Source organism: Tribolium castaneum, chromosome 1 (genome assembly GCF_031307605.1).
Source record: "Tribolium castaneum strain GA2 chromosome 1, icTriCast1.1, whole genome shotgun sequence".
Lineage (NCBI taxonomy): Eukaryota > Metazoa > Arthropoda > Insecta > Coleoptera > Tenebrionidae > Tribolium > Tribolium castaneum.
Window position 1 is genome coordinate 12,464,926 of NC_087394.1, and position 20,450 is coordinate 12,485,375.

At 31.5% G+C, this 20,450-nt stretch overlaps 1 protein-coding gene and 1 long non-coding RNA gene across 2 annotated transcripts; both read left to right on the forward strand.

The window, feature by feature from the left end:
- Positions 1-8,646: 8,646 nt before the first annotated feature.
- Positions 8,647-12,210, forward strand: LOC103312468 (pupal cuticle protein 20). Its single transcript, XM_008193140.3, has 3 exons — positions 8,647-8,933; positions 8,981-9,474; positions 11,895-12,210. Exons 1-3 carry the CDS (start codon positions 8,925-8,927, stop codon positions 12,067-12,069), a joined length of 678 nt encoding a protein of 225 aa, XP_008191362.2. The 5' UTR covers positions 8,647-8,924; the 3' UTR covers positions 12,070-12,210.
- A 1,389-nt stretch (positions 12,211-13,599) lies between these two features.
- On the forward strand, positions 13,600-14,089 carry LOC135267150 (uncharacterized). The gene is made up of 2 exons (XR_010335482.1): positions 13,600-13,805; positions 13,861-14,089. It is a non-coding gene; the product is annotated as an uncharacterized LOC135267150 (long non-coding RNA).
- Positions 14,090-20,450: the final 6,361 nt, after the last annotated feature.

A 20,450-nucleotide genomic window follows, 5' to 3' on the forward strand; every position in this document is an offset into this window, starting at 1 on the left:
TTTTAAAGACAAATTTACCGATTTACTTTACAAATATACAGGATGCTCAAAAACTGGCGCACCAACTCAGTGGTACGTTATTGAGAAGCAAGTGCACATTACGGGAAAAATGTTGAAAAAATTCCTAAAGTATTAGTTTAAAAAATCTGGAGCTACAAACTTATTTGTTGACTTCTTTAGTTTTCATAATTTTTTTATGTTTTTATGTTTCATACCAGGTAATCGGTCCGTAACAGAACGATGAATAATTATTTTTAAATTTACTATCAAATTTTAGCAGTTTTTTTAATTTAAAAAAATTAAAATTCATCCCAAAAATCACAATGTGTAGATGTGCCAACACTGGGAATTATTTCCTAGGAAACCGTTTCATAAAATAATTTATTTTTATTGTTACTCAAATACTATTGCTATCATGACTGATAGACAATGTTGCCAAATATCATTTATCTAAAATTCGTTATTTATCAATAACTTTAATACAAAGAATTTTTTTACTATTTTTACCCTTATATGTAACCAGTTCTCTACCAGACACCATTGAGTTGGTGCGCCAGTTTTTTAAGCACGCTGTATGTACTTTACCGATTTAAAAAATCGTGTATGAAGTTCAAAAGGCATCTTAATGAGCACAAAAAAATAATAGCATACCATTATAAAAATTAATAATTATGACGTCATACTTTTTTGGGACACTCTGTATAATCAAAAATATTTTCCTAAAATGTGACCTTTGATACAAAATATCTAAGGTCCAACTGAGCTGGACCAGCCTGTATATTTTTAACTTAAGTACAAGTTTACCATTTTACTTTTCATACTGATCTTCACTATAACGAATTTGTTTAAAAAAAAATTACAAAATTTATAAGACGGTAATGTACACTAATGAGCCATTAAACAGTTTGGTAATATCGCAAGTTAATTACTCTATTTCAGCTAAAATTTGTTGCTTCAATTAGACGAAAATTTTTGCACCCATAAGCCACGAGAGAAAGTGAAAGGATTCACCTACATTTGGGTAGACATTCCTCGGATAATTAGACTGAGGGTGTCGCTGTGTCCTCGGCTATCACTCATCCAATGTCATAAATCTCACTTGACATCCGGAAGATCTGTATAATCCAAGAGGAATTACAAGGTTTCGGTCTAATCTCGCAATTGTCTGCATCGAACGCGCAAAGTGTCCCACTTAACAAATTTCAGTCAAAATATTAGGCAATCCTTGAAAACCATTTCTGGTTATTAGCGAGCACATCATTTACCTTTCTCTCAGTTCACCTCTAAACCAAAGCGACCTCCCTCACACGGATGAACTTACCAAAATGGGTCTAAAGTAGGTTATAAATTTAATACTTTCATTAGCTTTGCCGAGATCCTGGTGACGTGATGGGTTCGCGATCAAAATTTTGCCTTCGATGGGTGTAACCTTTCGTTTCAAAACAAAGAACGAATGCGCAACAAATGCTGTTCCGTGATCTTATAAGATTTTGATGCCGGCTAATAATTCGATTCGCTGCTATGGCTAGAAAGTGGTGGGTTGAATAAATTCCCAGTAAATGATCGAGATGACCCATCCCTGTCATGAAAACGCCAATATTAAGTTCATAATATTTATTAGGTATAACTAGAATGATTAGATATAATTTAAATGTCAATAAGGAGTGCTGGGGAAATAAGATTGGTTCATTATGATTTTTGCGCTTATTTAGATCGAGGATGCTACTTAATTTTGTTTAGCTGCTGGTTGCAGATGATCACTGTCACTAAAATCGAAAAGTGAACTGGTTTTTACTAACGGAGGCTGCATTTTGCGTAATTTGACACTGAAGACACCGATAATTGCTCCCACTAACGAGTTATTAGTTTAACACAACACCGCTCAAGAGGAATCTTAATTACCTATTTCAGAATTGTAAAATCAATGATATTTAACTAATTAATTAGATTTTCCACTCGTTTTGAAAACTGTGGTATTTAACAGACATCAAGAAGAATACGATGATTGTGGAATAAAGAAATTTAAGTTTTTAAGTGAATATTCCACCAGTCAAATAAAATTGCATTAGCTAAGTAATAAAATGTTTATTATTTATAATAAAATATTAATTAATCGAAATTTTATGATTTCCAAGGTCATTTAAAAAAAATTGTAGCTAGCCCCAAAATTGCCCAAACTCAGCTTGATTACTGAATGGATAAATATGTGCCTTATTAAAAATTTCATTGATTTTTTTAATTTAAACTGAACCATACTGGGCACGTCCGAAGAGGAACTGTTTAAGCAAGCGTATGAACGCAAAATTTGAAATTGGATCAAAAAAAAGTAATAAACAAAATGCTTTCTTTACAATTGTATGTTGTTTCTAAACTGAGTCATTACCTCACAACAAGGCAGTTTGTACCTCATTTTAAGTATTTGTAACCGAGTTTAAAGAGGTTTAAAAAAAGATTGATTTATTTTTCTATTAAAATATTTTTTTACGTTCAAATCGCATAAAAAATTACTAACCTTAGTAAAATTTAAAATAAAAAAGCTACTGTCATTAAAAAATTAAATTAAACTACTTTATTTTTTTATTAAAAAATGGTTCTTAATTTTTTGATATTTTTTTATGAGTCTCGTATATGCCTTACTTATAATATTGTATATTTCTCAGGCCATTGAACAATCAATTAACTTGAGAACCATATCTAATTGTAAAAAACGATTTTGTTTATTTTCTTAAAAATTGATTTTCAAATTTGTGCATTCGTGCATTTGACAATGAACCCATTATAGTTTAACCTTAATGCACCATGTGGTAGGTAGTACAGTCACGTCCAAAAAGAATGACACCTCTGAAACTGCAGCAACAAACCTTTCGACGTGATATAATTAATGAGGACGGTTCATTCGTTCATAAACTAACTGGATATTGTGTAAACTACCAAGACAGTGTGTGATCTAACCTATTTGTTGAAATTTATGAAATGTTGAGATTTGCTAGCAGCCCGTTTGGTAGGGGTGTCATTCTTTTTGACCGTGACTGTACAAGAATTTATAATTAAGTAATTTCTAAAACTACTGTGATTGTACGGTGCTTTTGAATCACGCTGTTTAACCAAAAATAAGTTTTACATAACCTTTTTTAATAATAATATTTTTAAATGAGTCATTAATTTTACTTAAAACTATAACTATAAATTTAATTATTGTGATAATAATAAACAACATATATTTTAATTCGTTCCAAAACTTTAAAAATTATTAACAAAAATTTAACTACTTGCATATTAATAGGAATCTAAGTCAAAATTCAAAAAGAATTGAATTTTTGAAAAAACATATTTCTGACTACGAAACAACGAAACACAACAAAAATTAATTCTGAGAAATAAAAAAAATTATACGTGATATCAAAAAACTGAAAGCAGATAGTTTGTCTTCATATTTATACAGCTTTTATTTAAAAAGAGGATTTTGTTGCAGACCAATATATTTCTACAAAAAATACTTTATTTTTTCTAAATGTGTGTAAATTTTTTCAAATTTTTTTTACAGTTACGTATAACAATAATATTACTTACTTTCTTAAAAATAATAATCAAAATTTTATAATTTCCAGATTCATTCATTCGCACGATATTTTAATTATACAAAAAAATATTTTCAAAAAATTGTAGCAGGCCCAAAATTACGTTTAGGTATTTGAATTTTTAATTTTTATCTATTTGCTATTTCAAAACGTACACTTACATTTTTTTTGGGATCGGATAGGTCACAAATAAAAACTTTTCGTGTTTCCATGTGATTCTGAGTTAAAATGGCCTTTTGTGATCAATTTAATCCCAACAAAACCCAATAATTAAAGAAAAAAAAACAATTGTGAAAAATAAGAGTTGTTTTTATAGTTTTGAAACAGATATTACTTATATTTTGGGGTCAGCGACATTTTTTCAACGAATTTTTTGGCACAAACAACATTGGAATAATAAATAAATAAAGAATAAAGAAATAAAATATAAAATATATAAAATAAAATAAAGAAATAAAAAATAATATTTTTTGTGGTGATTTAATGTTAATTTGTTTATTAGTTAACTGTTTGTATAGGAGGATAAAATTAAATAATGACAAATGTTGTACCTATTCTGTGTGATTATTAGAAATTTTTGAGATAGATTAAAAATATTTGTTTATACTCTTTTGACAGACTCACTTTGTACCTCGTATATTATAATTATTTAAAATTTAAACAATGATTCTTGCCGCACATTTTTGCTAATGAATAATGAGACAATATAGAATAATTCTGTAGGTGCAATTTTTTTCAGTGGAAAGGAAATTTTATCAGATTTAATTTTGTTACGTACTAGTTTTATCACAACCCCTACCATATTCGAGAGAAATCATAAAATCGCACCTATTCAATTTGCAAGGACTCTAAACCAAAAATTTTGTTTCCAACCATGTGTCATGAGTACTACAATTTGTTGGTTGAGTGTAATAAATAATAATGTGCCTTAAAAACAATATTTTAAAGAATGTTGTCCTTGCAAACAGTGCATCTTAAAAGTTTTTAAACTGATGTCAGCGTGTTGTTATTTCAATAATTTGTTTTTTCATTTCTTTTCCACTTGCTCCATATTTCATCCTGGGAATAAATACTTTCCAAAAATTATTTTTCCCCGACTTTTCCTACACCAAATTTCGCATTAGCTTGCTCTGAAGTAAAAGTAATACTCCTTCCACAAATACAACTAATGAATTACGTATGCCTACCGTATAACTCAATAAAAAAATTGGCTTAAGCAATGATATCTTCAAATTAACCAATATTTGTTACATCCAAAATCCCCACTACCGAAAATTTAATTTTGTATTCTTACCTATAAAAGATGAAACGTATTTTTCCGTATACAGTAACTCAAAGGCTACTGTGCCCTCTGTTTCATCAAATGGAAAAAAAATCGGTAGACAAAAATTTGTTCCTAAAATTGGATTTAATTGATCTTAATATTATTCCTTATTTATATTAAATCTTTCTGGCTCATTTGCTTATTTAATCTTTTAAACAATATATGCAGTGGGGTTTTGCTGGTCCAGATCTGCTCTTTTAATCCAAAAAAACGTGAAATTAATTAATAGATAAAAACAGACCTCCTTGGACTAACCACACAATATTAAGACAAAAAAAGTCATGAAATCGTTCGTAAAAAGTTCTTTAGTTTTGATGCAAAAGTATTAATGACAACAGATCTAAATTTCCAAATATTAGCAAGATGCTAATATTTAAATAATAAATTACCATTCATAAATGAAATGCATTTTTTTTGAAAAAAATTATGAAATATAACAACTACTATTTAGACTACTAACACCACATGTAAATGGTCACAGAATAATAATAATAAGCTTTAAACTTTTTTCACCCTTCTAATGATTAATGTTCGGAAGAGAATTCACAAACAGCTATTAGTTCTACAATAAAACAAAAACGCTTATGTAAGCGGTATCCTGAAACAAGATTAAAATCGAAAAAATCGCAAATAATGCCGGATCTCGGCAAGCTTTAATGTTCTGAAAACCATTTCCCTGCGGTTAGAATCAGGTGTACAAACAATAAGTTGTAAATTATGTGCAATGTGAACCGTCACATTCAATCACCATAAGCTAACCGTGCAATAAAACCATAAATTTTGCGGTGATTGCTCATTTTCGATGTCATAAAATTTTTCAAGTGAATGCACGTTTCTCCCACATCTATACAGTTGCGGGCGGGAGGGCAAATTCTCCGGGAGCACTTTGTCAGATAACTAAAATTTATGGTTCTACTTACACAAGAACCATTCGTACGATCACGATTTTTAGAAGAAAGGAACAGTTGTGTAAATATATATTTCCGAAATCATCGCCCATTATAGCAGTGGGTTAGAACGGTTAGATTAGAAGCATCCGGATTTTTTTTAATTGCCTTTTAGAAAAATTACACACAGCTTTCATATTCATTTGAGTACATTTCGGATTAACAATAATCCAACAGTTGTGTGAGGTTGTATGTTAATTATATCTCAAGCAAAACTTAGGGCCGGTAGAAAGCTTTGTTAAAATTTAATTCGTTATTAAAATTTAACAATGCGAATGGACCAATCACATTTGTTCAATTTAGTCACGTGATCAGTTAATGAAGCATTTAATTTCGAATTAAATTAATGACTCTTCTATAAACTGGTATTAAGGAATAGAAAAAGTTGCAGTGTTGCAAATTGCTAAAAAAATAGATACTTTCAAATCTGTTACCAGCTAAGACAATAATTCTTAATCACTCCGAATTTTTTATTTGTTATTATTATTATTTTTTTATTAGTTCTTCACCTGAGAACAAAATCAAGTTACTGATGTATAGTCTTAAATTTCACCAGAAAACGCAGCAGATGAGTCGGTAACAGTATATTTTTTACTGTAGTTCAAAAACTAAAAAGCACATAATTTTTTTTGAATGCAAGTGAATTTTTCTGCAATTCCTTCTAAAAAACATTAATTAATCACTGTTTTTATACAGGATGTATCAGAAATACGTGTCCTATTTTTATTTCAGAAACACCCTGTATATTCTTATGATATTTTGAAACAAACGTTGCTTAAATGTTGTTTTGTACAAAAAAATGGCAAAAAATTTTGTTGCTAGCTCCCTAGATATAAGTTTATTCGTTGCATGTGTACCTCATATTTAATTATAAACAAATTTTAATTGACAATTAATTTAACCTTTATTAAGTAAAAGCCAATTAGTTTAGTTAGTAATAAATTAATACTTAATGTTTACTTAAGCCAGTAACGAAGGAAATGAGGCGTTGGTTGTCCCAAAATTATTAATAAAATACATAACTACGTGAAATGCAGTGTAAATATTTAATTTTTCTGGAAATAATTACTTATTTCTCCAATAAGGTAGATTTAAGTAAGTCAAATAACTTGTATATTTCTATAATGTGGGTTAAACTAAGTTTTATGACGCCTCACGCAGTTGGTAACATACAAATTCTCCTGTGATTATTTTTTAAAATAGGTTTTCGTATACCTTATTTCGTTTATGATTGTAAAAATAGTATTTATTGCAATTAATTACAGTATATTATAATTGAATATACAAAACAATCGATTGTAATTACTAATTAATTGTAATTATGATTTCTTTCATTGACCTAATTTCACATAATGACTATACATTTGATTTTTAGACTGTCGTTACTTACGGTAAAAAGGTAAAAAGTTGAAAAAGACTCTTTAACATGTATTTCATAATTTATATTTTCTGGTGAACAAAACTCAAAAACAGTCCTAGAAATACATTTCAAACTTTAAGACAACAATCTAACGCATTTATTAATAGACCGTAGAAAAAACTTTAACGGGAAGTGCTTCTGGAAGAATTTTGTGAATTTTAAATGTCCGTTTGGAAGAACTAGTATTGTTCTCTCTCATGTTGTTGCTTCGGGATATTTTTTGATGAAGCCGTCGAAAAAAACAAAGAAAAAATCATATGTATAATTCTGGAGGAAACCCTATTACCTCTCTCCCTTTCCCTATTAAAAAAAATCTACCGAAATTTTAATTAATAGTTTTCTCGATAGTTCCTATAATACAGTGTAATTTCAGCTTAATTACGATAATTCTACATTAATTTCTATAATTCTTACCTAATTTCCGTAATTAGAAATTAATTATGTACCAGATAGTTTTAAAAATTTAAGGCAATGCCATTACACTCGTACAAAATAGCACATAAGCTCTATGGCATGTTATACAGGGATGCTCAAAAAACATATTAAGAAACATGAGTAGATTAAGGGAAAAATCTTAAGAAAGGCCTAAAGTCGTATTTAAAAAAAACTGGAGCCCGTTTACTTCTCCAGTTTTCATTATATTTTTTAATGTTTCTATGTTTTACACAAAGTAGTCGTTCCCTAATACAATGATGATGATTATTATTAAATTTACTATCAGTCGCTAGTAGTTTTTTTAATTTAAAAACATTAATTCATCAAACAATAAAAATTTGTAGATATTTTCCTAGGAAAATAATTCTTTTTATTGATACAACATATATATTTAAAATTCGTTATTTATTATTAACTTTAATATATAGATTTTTTACTATTTTTATCTTTATATGTAATAAGCATTCCTCTATCACAAACTACATAGCATTAAGTTGGTGCGCCGTTTTTGAGCACCTGATAAGAAACATTTCAGGAATAAACAACTGAAAAAATTAATATAACTTTAACGAATTTACCAACATCTTGACCATTATCAGTTTGATTTTTCTTCAGTTTGTTAAAATGTGGTACTGTAACGTACTGAAGAGCTTATGCTTATGAAGAAAAAATCCAGAAATTCGCAATGCCATTACTATTTCTGCTGAGATTACGAGTATTACGAGTATTATTATGTGAAAGTAATTCAGTCTCTTTTTCAAGCACCTAATTGTAATTTATTATTTAGCATTTTTTTACAATTTGTTAGGTAGAATAGCTACAATTTTAACTTTAAGGAAATAAAAATGTTAATATTTGTTGCGCTGGCAGATTGCACACTCTTATTTGCATATCATACACATTAAATATATCGCAGAATGATTATAGATTTTCTATAAATTGCCATTACCCACCATGAGGGTAATGGTCGACGTTGAGCAAGAAGTATTTCATACCGCCGACGCCTTTTAAGGTGTGTGAAAAATGATATAGTGAAAAATGTGCATTCAGCAACCTTGTACGTTATGGGCTGATGATCTGGATTACGGGCAGATTCTTTCATCTCAAATGCCGAGGCTCATCTTCGGCTGGAGGGGCACTAAATGCAGGTGGATGGACTCTTCGCGCTCCTCTATAAATAATTGTAACACAATTGCTTTTGCATTAGAACACAGCACGACATGAAATTAGTAAGTCCTACCCCACAACACCGACAATTTTTTTATACAATTTTCAGGTAATTTTAACTTCCGTCATCGGAATTGCCCTCAGTGCCCGTTTGGACACGACCTACCTCCCTCCGAGAGGCGGCGGTGGCGGCGGCGGGGGCGGAGCGTTCGGCCGGCCTGGCTTTGGGGGCGGCGGCGGCGGAGCGCCCTTCGGAGGTGGCGGTGGCGGAGCCCCTTTCGGAGGCGGCGGCGGCGGTGGCGGAGGCGGATTTGGAGGCGGTGGAGGGGCGCAAATTCCAATTTTGAAATATGTGAACGATAATGACGGAAGTGGTAATTATTACTACGCTTACGAAACCGGAAATGGGATTCAAGCTGAAGAAAGGGGGCATTTGAAGAATGCAGGGTCTGCAAATAAGGCTGAAAGTGCTGAAGGGTCGTTTTCGTACACTGGCCCAGATGGGCAAAGGTACTCCATTCAGTACGTGGCCGATGAAAATGGGTTCAGGCCCGTGGGGGCCCATCTGCCGACACCGCCGCCTATTCCTGAAGCTATTTTAAGGCAAGTCATACTTAAATTTTTCATACTATTATCTCCAGTGGCGTATTTAGGTCCATTGCCACCCAGGGATACTTAATGTTGCTGCTTTTGTCTATGGCATAACATTTCTTAAAAAAAAAACAAAAACATTTATTAATTAATTCAGAAAATAAAAAAAGTACAAACCCCGAAAAAGACAATTTTTAAAGACATTTTTGTCGTAAGTCGTACTTTGTAAATTTGTAGTACGAATCAACCTTCAAAATTTTATATGGTACCACCCCACTTTAAAAAAAACTGCATAAACTGCTCGAGAAATGTTAGGGATATTAGTCTTTTAATATACACTGCTCCCCAACAGTCGGAAATTATTCTACTATTACTAGGTACTACTACGATGTACAGACTGTTTATAAAAGAGTGTTGAATCGCAGATGGTTGTGGAATTTGAATTTGCCGCATTTAATTATTGTAATTCTATGAAATTTTTGAAATGTACTAAATTTTATCAACCCAGATAACCAGTAAAACCAAATTTTTCATATACTAACATTGTTCGTTTTTTCTTGAAAGAAGCGGCAAACTTTTATTACCTACTACGATCCCACATTCATTTAATTTTATAGACACTTTGTAAAGCAAGAAATGAAATACAAATTTTTTGGTGTTCTGGCACAGAATTCTTTTTGATGTGTTTGTTGTCTTATGAAAAATTTATGTCTGACTATTATTTCCATACTATTATTTCCACTGGCGTATTTAGGTCTATTGCCGCTCATGCAGTGGCGGAACTAGGGGTGGGCCTGGGTGGTCCAGTGCCCACCTAAAAAATCGCAAAACTTTGTTTCACGGTTTTTGTAAAAAAATTAATAAAAACGTTTATGTTAAAGTAGCGTCAGGTTTGTTTTCTTCGGTTTTTGAAAAATGTGTAAATATCAGAAAAGACATCAGAAAACCTGTTGGATTCTATTAAAATCGATTATAAGAATTTAGAATCAGATTCAGATTCAAACTTAGGTACGAGGATCATTAAAAAAAATTTTTAACTCAGTGATAAACGAAAAACTTAAATTTTGGCTCTGATTAATTTTTGAGAAAAGTTACAAAAGTGGTAGAAGTTTAAACAATAAGTTAATTAAAAAGTTTTCTAGAAAATACAAAAGTTAAATGAAATCTAGACAGTCTTTAAGGGGAAAAGTGTAGATTACCTATTTATTAATGAAATTAAATTTAATGTGCCCAAAAAAATTTGTTGGCCTACCTATGTGCCCATCCAAAAATTAGGGGCTAGTTTTGCCACTGCGCCCAGGGTTACTTTATTTTACCGTTCCTGCTTGGATAACAAAAAATATCTATTTGTTGGTTATTTTTTCTGAATCAATTAAGGAAAAAATTACAAATCCTGAAAAAGAACAATTTTTATTAACAGGGGCAATTTTATTGTAGTACTTTGGAAATTTGTAATACAAATATTTTGAAATACAAATCAGTAATTACACATCAAATTCTTAAATGGTAGTACCACGCCTCTTATGACACCTTAAATTATAAAGGAACTGCTAAACTGCATAAACTGCTCGAAAATGATAGAGATATTGTTGTTTTAACATATACTATACTATATTACTACACAGCTCTACAACCGTTAAAGAATCTGCTTTTAACTTATTTCTTTTTAACAGATGATTATTTTCTCTAATTTGAGTAATATCCTTAACTTTTTTCAATCAGTTTATTTAAATGAAACAGCACACCAAATTCTAGCACAACTCCTGTAAAAATGTCGAAGATAATTCTTAAAATTAAATTAAAAAACCTGAAAAAGTTGTGTATAATATCATAGATATTTTTCTGAATTGTGTACTACTTGGACTTTTTCTACCATTATACTCATTGAGAATTTGATATAATATGAATTAAAAATACTAAAAACTTCATTAAAATTCATTAAATTCATTAACCAAACAATTTAGAATACGACAAAAACTAAAAATCTGATCAGTTGATTAAAAAAATGCATCCCATCTCTTTGCTAGTAATTTTTTCAAACCAAAGCTAAAAAGTAAAAAAAAATGTTTTTCGGGACTAGTATTTTTGGGATATGATTATTTAGGACGTATTTCAAAATGTTTGGTTTTCTGGCTCAGTATCTTTTTGGATATGTTTGTTAAGGTCCTGCGAAAAATTTACGCAGTAATTAGATTTTTCATACTATCTATTATCCTTTAGAAAGCAAGCAATAAATTGTAAAATTTTTGGTTTTATGGCTTGAAGTGTTTCGGTGTTTTGAATAGTGTTTTGAAAAATTTAAGTAGACTTAATTTTTTTTAATATTTAAGTCGTACTTAAATTTTTCATACTATTATCTCCTAGAAAGCAAGAAATAAAATGCACAATTTTTGGTTTTTTAGCTCAGTGTTTTTATTGATATGTTTGTTTAGGTCTTTGGAGCAGAACAGGGCCGAGGAGGCCCGTGGTGGAGGAGGATTTGGTGGAGGTGGAGGTGGCGGTGGAGATGATGGCCAGTACCGACCAGGAGCGGGAGGATTCGGTGGAGGTGGGGGAGGAAGAGGGATAACGCAACCGTTTAGTCCTCAGACTGGGTACAATTATTAATAACTACCTTTGTCCAAATGACCGATCACTGCCTTTGTAACTTAAACATATTTTTATATGCCTGATACCTATACATAATATTTATTGTAATTATCGTACTGCTGTGAAGTTTTATAAAATATAAGATGAATGATTATGAAATCAAGTATTTATTTTATCCTAGCACTTATGTTATTATGTCCCATGTTTTTTTTTAATTCAGCCACTTTTTTTCTTTTTCGATTTAAAGGTGTCCGCGACCAAGGATTCGCGACGTTTGTAAACCAATGTCGCATTTCGGTAAATGGACATCGAAGTAATAAATAACACCTTGTTAAAAAATTGTTTACAACAAATATCTTTAAAAGCAAAACTCTTCATTCTTTAATAATTTTTTATTTTATATTTAGTCTTGACAAACCACAAAGTTAATCCGCAACCCATAAGGTACTTCCGTTATTTTAGTCCTCAATCCTGATTAAGAAATAATAAATAAAAAAAGCAAGAAGTCTTTGTCAAGGACGGGACACATCAACAAACTTCTAAATTTTTTTACGATCCTATTTGCAATACAATAACAAGTAGTACAGACTTAAGTTTAAACTTTACTCTTTAAAATGGTGAATGTCCTGCTTTTCAAGGATCAGTATTAAAAGCTACATCCAAAAATGCAAAAAATATTGGTGTTCAATTTAAAAAAAAAACATATATTTGTATTGTAAATTATTTCTGAAACATGCTCTATACTTGACAATCATTTTAGATTTAGGGCGGTTGTAAAAAAAATTTTTTTACCATTTACAGGTCAATAATGGACTTTTTCCAATCGTTAGGACACCTGTATTTCCCGAACAAGCTGAGGTATTCGATATTTGATAACGCGTTCAAAGGGTACAAATGCCTCTAAAATCCATAACAGTCGTTTTGGCAAAATTTCAACACTTGATATGAGCTGCTGCCAATTTTTTTTACTAAAATTCTGACTTATATTACCTTATTAGAGAAACATGAAGCAAGTCCTTTAAAAAAAACGAGGTTTATTTATTGACTGCTTTCGAAAAACTAATCATTCATATTAATTTATTATTGAATGAATCCAACAATTCAAAATCATTGGTTGCTAACTTTTATTATAATGGCCGACCTTAAATGAACCAGTCATATCCAAAAATATAATTATTCAATGAATCAAAAAATCTGAAGTGATTGGTTTTCTCCGTAATTCTAATGGCCGACTACAAACGGCCCAATCAAAATGCTTACAACTTCTACAACAATTATTACGTTACCTACGTTAATTCATAAAAGGATCAATCTGTCTTTGTTGCACATCTTTAGTTTTTCTTTGAATTCGACCCCCGCTGGAGTAATGTTGGACGATCTGTTAGATGAAAAACACCAAAATTGGAATAATGAGGAGTCATAAATAGGAAATATTGAACTAAAACTCTTTTATATTATTCAAAATGTTGAACTGACGAATTCTCGAAATGACACACGTTGAAAATCAAAGCGCATGCGCGCGCACTTTTTAAATTGACAATTGACATTTCTAAAATATCCGTCAAAAAAAGAAGAAAAATCAGTGGAAACTGTCCCAAGATATTCAAAAGTGCGAAAGGGGGTCGTATTGTAGTTTTAAAAAACGGAGCTGGTGTTGTTTTTATTTTTGCAAAAAGAGTTTGTGTCCATGCACACTACTAGCGTGAGACCTCGAAGATGATTGAAACTCTGTGAGCAAAAAATTGATGTTAGACGTAATTAACTGTTATCATTTTTAAATTTTATTCCTTTTTAAAGGGAATGTTGCAGAAAATGCATATCGCCAATGTGGTCAGTTGGAAGAAACTGTTCAACATCTTGTCGAAGACGAGTGTCGATTTAGGTACGAATTTTCAAGTAGACTTCACCAAAATTCATGAATTGTCTGTGACCAGAAGCTGAAACTTGGTCCACTATCAAAGTTCTGTAATTTCATCTATGTACGAGTATAACTGTCTTTTTTTTCTGCCCTATTAATATACTATAATATGCTTTAGAAGGGTAGTTTTTGTTCAAAAAAGTTTTCCGAGTTTTATAGAAACTATAAAGGACATTAAAAAATTAAAAACAGGTGAGTCAAGTTTTACACTCAGGCACTTTACACCTCTTTATAATTTATCTAAGATTGTAAAAAAAATCGTATGTGACTTTATTGTATCGAAGAACGTTTTGACCAATTTTTAAAATGTTTACTTGTACGGTGTGTTTTTTCACTTTCGCTTAGTTAACTACATTTTTATATCAACGATTTTTTGTCTATAATTGTATTTTGAGGTAGTGCATCAAAGTGCCTAATTAAATTTTCGAGAAAATGTGTCGTTAATTTTTAATTTGCGTTTTGATATTGGGACAGCTTTTTTCCCATGAATTTTGGTAGAATTGTAAATCACTTCCACAAAAGAATTCCATCAGGATGGTGGTTTTCAAAAATTTATTGCATTTGTTGTAAAATTTGCACGCCGTCATTGTTGGGTTTGAAGGTTGAGGCAACTGGTAAGAATTTTTCAGGCCCGGATTACCATTTATTTTATCTGTTTACTCTAAATGGAATGTTAATCTTTAAATCTTACGGCAAGGGTTCATGCGAATTGTAAACGAAAAATTTGTTTGTGCTTAGACCAAAATACTAATCAATTTGAACATCTAATGTAATTTTTTAATAAAAACATTTTTAACACGTTAGTGTGCTTATTCCGGTCCTGGCTTTAAAACCGCCCGATGGGACCGTGCCGCTAGTTGTAAAATTTCTGCAGTCATTACTGTTGTTGGGGTAGGTAGTGGGTCCTTTTGTAGCGGAGATTTATTACTACTCAATCTTGTCCCTCATCAATTAGACTGAAATTTCGGATGAATAATATCAAAATGGCTTTTAATCAAATTCTAACGATTTTTTTCAAGTCATATTTGTGCAGAATAATTTTATTTCGCATTATTGATCCACTGATGTTCTATACAAAATTTTGTTTTTCAAGGCTATAATATCGCGCTCGATATGGAATATATAATTGTGTTAAAAACAAGTTATAATTAAAACATAATCTTGTCCCTCCATTGATGTTCTATACAAAATTTTGTTTTTCAAGGCTATAATATCGCGCTCGATATGGAATATATAATTGTGTTAAAAACAAGTTATAATTAAAACATAATCTTGTCCCTCCATTGATGTTCTATACAAAATTTTGTTTTTCAAGGCTATAATATCGCGCTCGATATGGAATATATAATTGTGTTAAAAACAAGTTATAATTAAAACATAATAAACTTAAATTGACTTTTTACACCTAGATTGAAGTATTAATGTAATACAAAAAAACAAATCGTCAATTTTATAATTTTTTTATTGTTAATTTAGAAGAGAGCAGAAAGTGAAAATTTATGTTATTTGTATTTCTCATTGAATAAAGAACAAACTCTATTCAAAATTTTGTTTTTCAAGGTTATAATATCGCGCTCGATATGGAATATATAATTGTATTAAGACTAAATTATAATAAACTTAAACTGACGTTTTACACCTAGATTGAAGTATTAATTTAATACAAAAAAACAAATCGTCAAATTTATGATTTTTTATTGTTAATTTAGAAGAGTGGAGAAAGTGATTCTTACCATTACCACATAACTACCAACTTTAATTTTACCAATCAATTCTCATAAATTATGCACATTTAATTACTACATCAAATAAATCTAATCTAAAACGGATGTTTCGACCAAGTGATAAATTCGTCACAGTCCAACAATGTCTCCAACTTTAACTGTGTTCCTCTTTTTTATTACTCCAACTTTCCTCCACATTCCCCCTTTCTCCGTTGAAGAAAAACAAATAACTCAGTCACTCACTCAGTGTATTTATAACGCAGTTGAACTTTTTTTAGAAAGGGGAGAAACTATCTTTTATTTTCTTCCCCTGAGCGAGTCAGTGACACTTTTAGATCAAGTACTTTTACCCCAATTAACCCACGAGTTTTTCTGGTCATTGGTCGTCAAAAACGTCACACTAGACGAATCAAAATTCGCCCAAAAACCCACGTTTTACATCATCCACATGCAAAACCAACGTGAGTTTAGTGACACCATCAACATTTTGCGAAGTTCCCAAAATTGGAACCCTTTTGCCAAATTTTTGGTACTCACAGAAAGCACTTTAACCAAACCCAGGCAAGTCGCAAGTGATGTTATTAACAAATTGTGGAAGTACCACATAGTCAATGGGGTGGTACTTCTCCCAGATCATTTGAACCCAACTGTGTTTAACGCCTTCTCGTGGTTCCCCTATCATGGTGGTACCTGTGGTACCAACAACCAAATCACATTGATCGATTCTTGTTCCAATGGAAGTAGCCAAAGTGGTCAACTGGTACCCACAAAAAATCCCCAACAAGTTCAACCACTGTACCATCAAAGTACGCATGGTCCAATGGCCCCCATTCATCATAAACATACCAAATAACTCCTGGAGTGGTACCCAGACCAGTACTCGCGGCATCGAAATCAGTATTTTAGACCTGGTGGCGGAACTTGCAAACTTGCGAATGTTCTACCAACATGACCAAGTACCGGAAAACTGGGGCGATGTTTACGACAATGGTACCATCACCGGCAATCTAAACTACCTGTACCATGAAATCAACGATATGGCAATTGGTGATTATGCCAAAACCATGAAACGGACCCGTTTCTTTGACGATGTTTCCTACTACCATCACCAAGGTCTAGTTTTTTGTGTCCCATCTAAGTCAGTTAATTCAAAATTGACGAGTTTGAGCGAAATTATGGGTCTTGGACCGTTGGTACTAACAATGCTTTTGTACCTTGTGGTTACGACAATGTCATGGTTGGTGAGTGGTCAAGACCACACCCATTACCAGAAGTTTTACACGTGTGCCATTGCCACGTACCAGATTTTGTTAGGTTTGCCCATTTACCAACAACCCAGAAGTACCAAGGTTAGGTTCTTTATTGGCTTATTGATCACTTATAGTTTCTATATGGTTACGGCATATCAGACGTTACTGACGAGTGCCCTAGCTAGTGCTAGTACCAGACAAGAGATTAGTACCATTGATGATATTCTAGCCCATGGTTTCGACATTTATGGCTTATCCTCCCGGTACTTCACCAGTGATGGTAGTGGTAGTACCATGAGTCGTACCAACGCAGCTATTTTAAAAAAATGGAAAAGTTGTCAAGACATGCGCAAATGTCTCGATTTGGTGGCTTTTGAGCGAAATGTGGCCGTTTGTGCACCACAATCCTACACCAAATTTATTTTAAATAATTACAAGACATCAAATGGGCCACTTATTTATTGTTTCGAGAAACCAGTAGTAACATATCCTACTACACTTATGATGAGAAAAGGGATACAATTCTATCAAAGAATCAGTAACATAATCTTACGTCTTTTCAATTCTGGGATTATCCGTAAGTGGGAGAAGGAAGTTTTACGAACACGCTTCGAAAATTTTACTTTTGTGTCCGTTGAAGTGGAAAAAACAAGACACGAGCTTGATTTCAACAGTTTGAAGGTGATTTTTTGGGTTTGGGGGATTGGTTGTCTTGTGGCTTCGTTCGTTTTTCTTTGTGAGGTTGTTAAGACAAAAATGGAGAGAAATAAATGTTTTTGTTAAGTGTCTGTGTTCTGAATTTAGACTTTTTTTTATTCTAAAGTGTTTGACAGCTTGTTTTTTTTATTTTCGAGAAGTACGAGCTTGAATTTAAGCATTTTACATACATTTACCTCAAAAATAGTCAGCTGTGATTCGTTATTTTACAAAAAAACGTATAAAAACTTAAAAACTAAAAACTTGTCCCATGCTAATCGATGCATCAGAACATTTTATATGCGAATGACTTAAAAAGTACTTGAAATAGACCGTAGAATTTGCTGAAACAAACCGTTTTGCTCTAGGACATTTAGTTTTCATGTTATGAATTTTTAGTCGAAAACCGCCTCCACCATTTTTCAAATTAAAATAATTTTTTAAAATATGTTCTTCAATAATCTAGTTTTGAAACTTTCTTGCAAAATACGTGAAATGAACCGTAGAATTTGCTGAAACAACAAACCGTTTTGCACTAGGACTTAAGTTTTCAAGCTACGAATTTTTCATCAGAAGCCCGGCGCTTGATCTCGTAAGGTCTAGTTTTAAAACAAAGTTGTAAAATACGTGAAATAGACCGTAGAATTAATTTGCTGAAACAAACCGTTTTACTCTAGGACTTTTAGTATTCAAGCTAGGAATTTTTCATCAGAAACCCGGCGCCTCTACCATTTTTCAAATTAAAATAATTTTTTTAAATATGATCTCATAAGGTCTAGTTTTGAAACAAAGTTGTAAAACACGTGAAATGGACCGTAGAATTTGCTGAAGCAAACCGTTTCGCTCTAAAACTTTTAGTTTTCATGCTATAAATTTTTAGTCAGAAACCCGGCGCTTTCACCATTTTTTAAATTTAAATAATTTCCTAAAATATGTTTTCGAAAAGTCTAGTTTTTAAACAAATTAGTAAAGTACGTGAAATGAACCGTAGAATTTGCTGAAACAAACCGTTTTGCTCTAGGACTTTTAGTTTTCAAGCTAAAAATTTTTCATCAGAAACCCGGCGCCTCTACCATTTTTCAAACAAAAATAATTTTCTAAAATATGATCTCGTAAGGTCTAGTTTTGAAACAAAGTTGGAAAACATGGACCGTAGAATTTGCTGAAACAAACCGTTTCGCTCTAAAACTTTTAGTTTTCATGCTATAAATTTTTAGTCAAAAACCCGGCGCTTCCACCATTTTTCTAATTTAAATAATTTCCTAAAATATGTTTTCGAAAAGTCTAGTTTTTAAGCAAACTAGTAAAGTGCGTGAAATGAACCGTAGAATTTACTGAAACAAACCGTTTTGCTCTAGGACTTTTAGTTTTCAAGCTACGAATTTTTCATCAGAAACCCGGCGCCTCTACCATTTTTCAAATTAAAATAATTTTGTAAAATATGATCTTGTAAGGTAGAGTTTTGAAACAAAGTTGTAAAATACGTTAAATGGACCGTAGAATTTGCTTAAGCAAACCGTTTTGCTCTAAAACTTTTAGTTTTCATGCTATAAATTTTTAGTCAGAAACCCGACGCTTCCACCATTTTTCAAATTTAAATAATTTCCTAAAATATGTTTTCGAAAAGTCTAGTTTTTAAACAAACTAGTAAAGTACGTGAAATGAACCGTAGAATTTGCTGAAACAAACCGTTTTGCTCTAGGACTTTTAGTTTTCAAGCTACGAATTTTTCATCAGAAACCCGGCGCCTTTACCATTTTTCAAATTAAAATAATTTTCTAAAATATGATCTTGTAACCTCTAGTTTTGAAACAAAGTTGTAAAATACGTGAAATTTCAAAAATTTATTGCATTTGTCGTAAAATTGGCACGCGATCATTGTTGGGTCTGATGGTTGAGGCAGCTGGTAAGAATTTTTCAGGCCCGGATTCCCATGCATTTTATCTGTTTACTGCAAATGGAATGTTAATCTTTAAATCTTGCGGCAAGGGTTCATGCGAATTGTAAACGAAGAATTCGTTTGTGCTTAGACCAAAAGAGTCATCAATTTGAACTTCTGATGTATTTTTTTAATAAAAACATTTTTAACACGTTAGTGTGCTTATTCCGGTCCTGGCTTTAAAACAGCCCGATGGGACCGTGCTGCTAGTTGTAAAATTTCTGCACTCATTACTGTTATTGGGGTAGGTAGTGGGTCCTTTTGTAGCGGAGATTTACTCAATCTTGTCCCTTATAAATTAGACTGAAATTTCCGATGAATAATATCAAAATGACTTTTAATCCAATTCTAACGATTTTTTTCAAGTTATATTTTTGCAGAATAATTTTATTTCGCATTTTAGATCCTCTGATGTAAATAACAGCCAATGTGTTTTTTTGGTCAAATGTTTTTTTCATTTTTATTGGACAAATGAATTAATAAAAAAAAAATTTTTCCTAGCAAGATTAAATATCAGTGCAGTGTAAAATATTTATTTCATATTTTCTTCTTTCTTCTAAGAGGTGTAAAGTGCCTTTTAAAGCATAAAATTATATAAATTAAAAAACCACGCATATTAGCGGTTTTGCACGAGGCAGATTAATCCGAATTTGACAAATTAATCGAACTAGAAACAAGAGCTACGCATTTGGAATGAAGAATTTATGATCTCAGAACAATTGAAGAAAATTTTTGCCTCTTGAAGTCTTGAACAAATCAACGATATGAGAGAAACAGATTATCGGATTATACCTTAAACAAATAATGTATAGTTTTTATGTTATTAATTAAATGCATTAGATTTTTTGAATTGTTTGAATAGTCAAACCGTA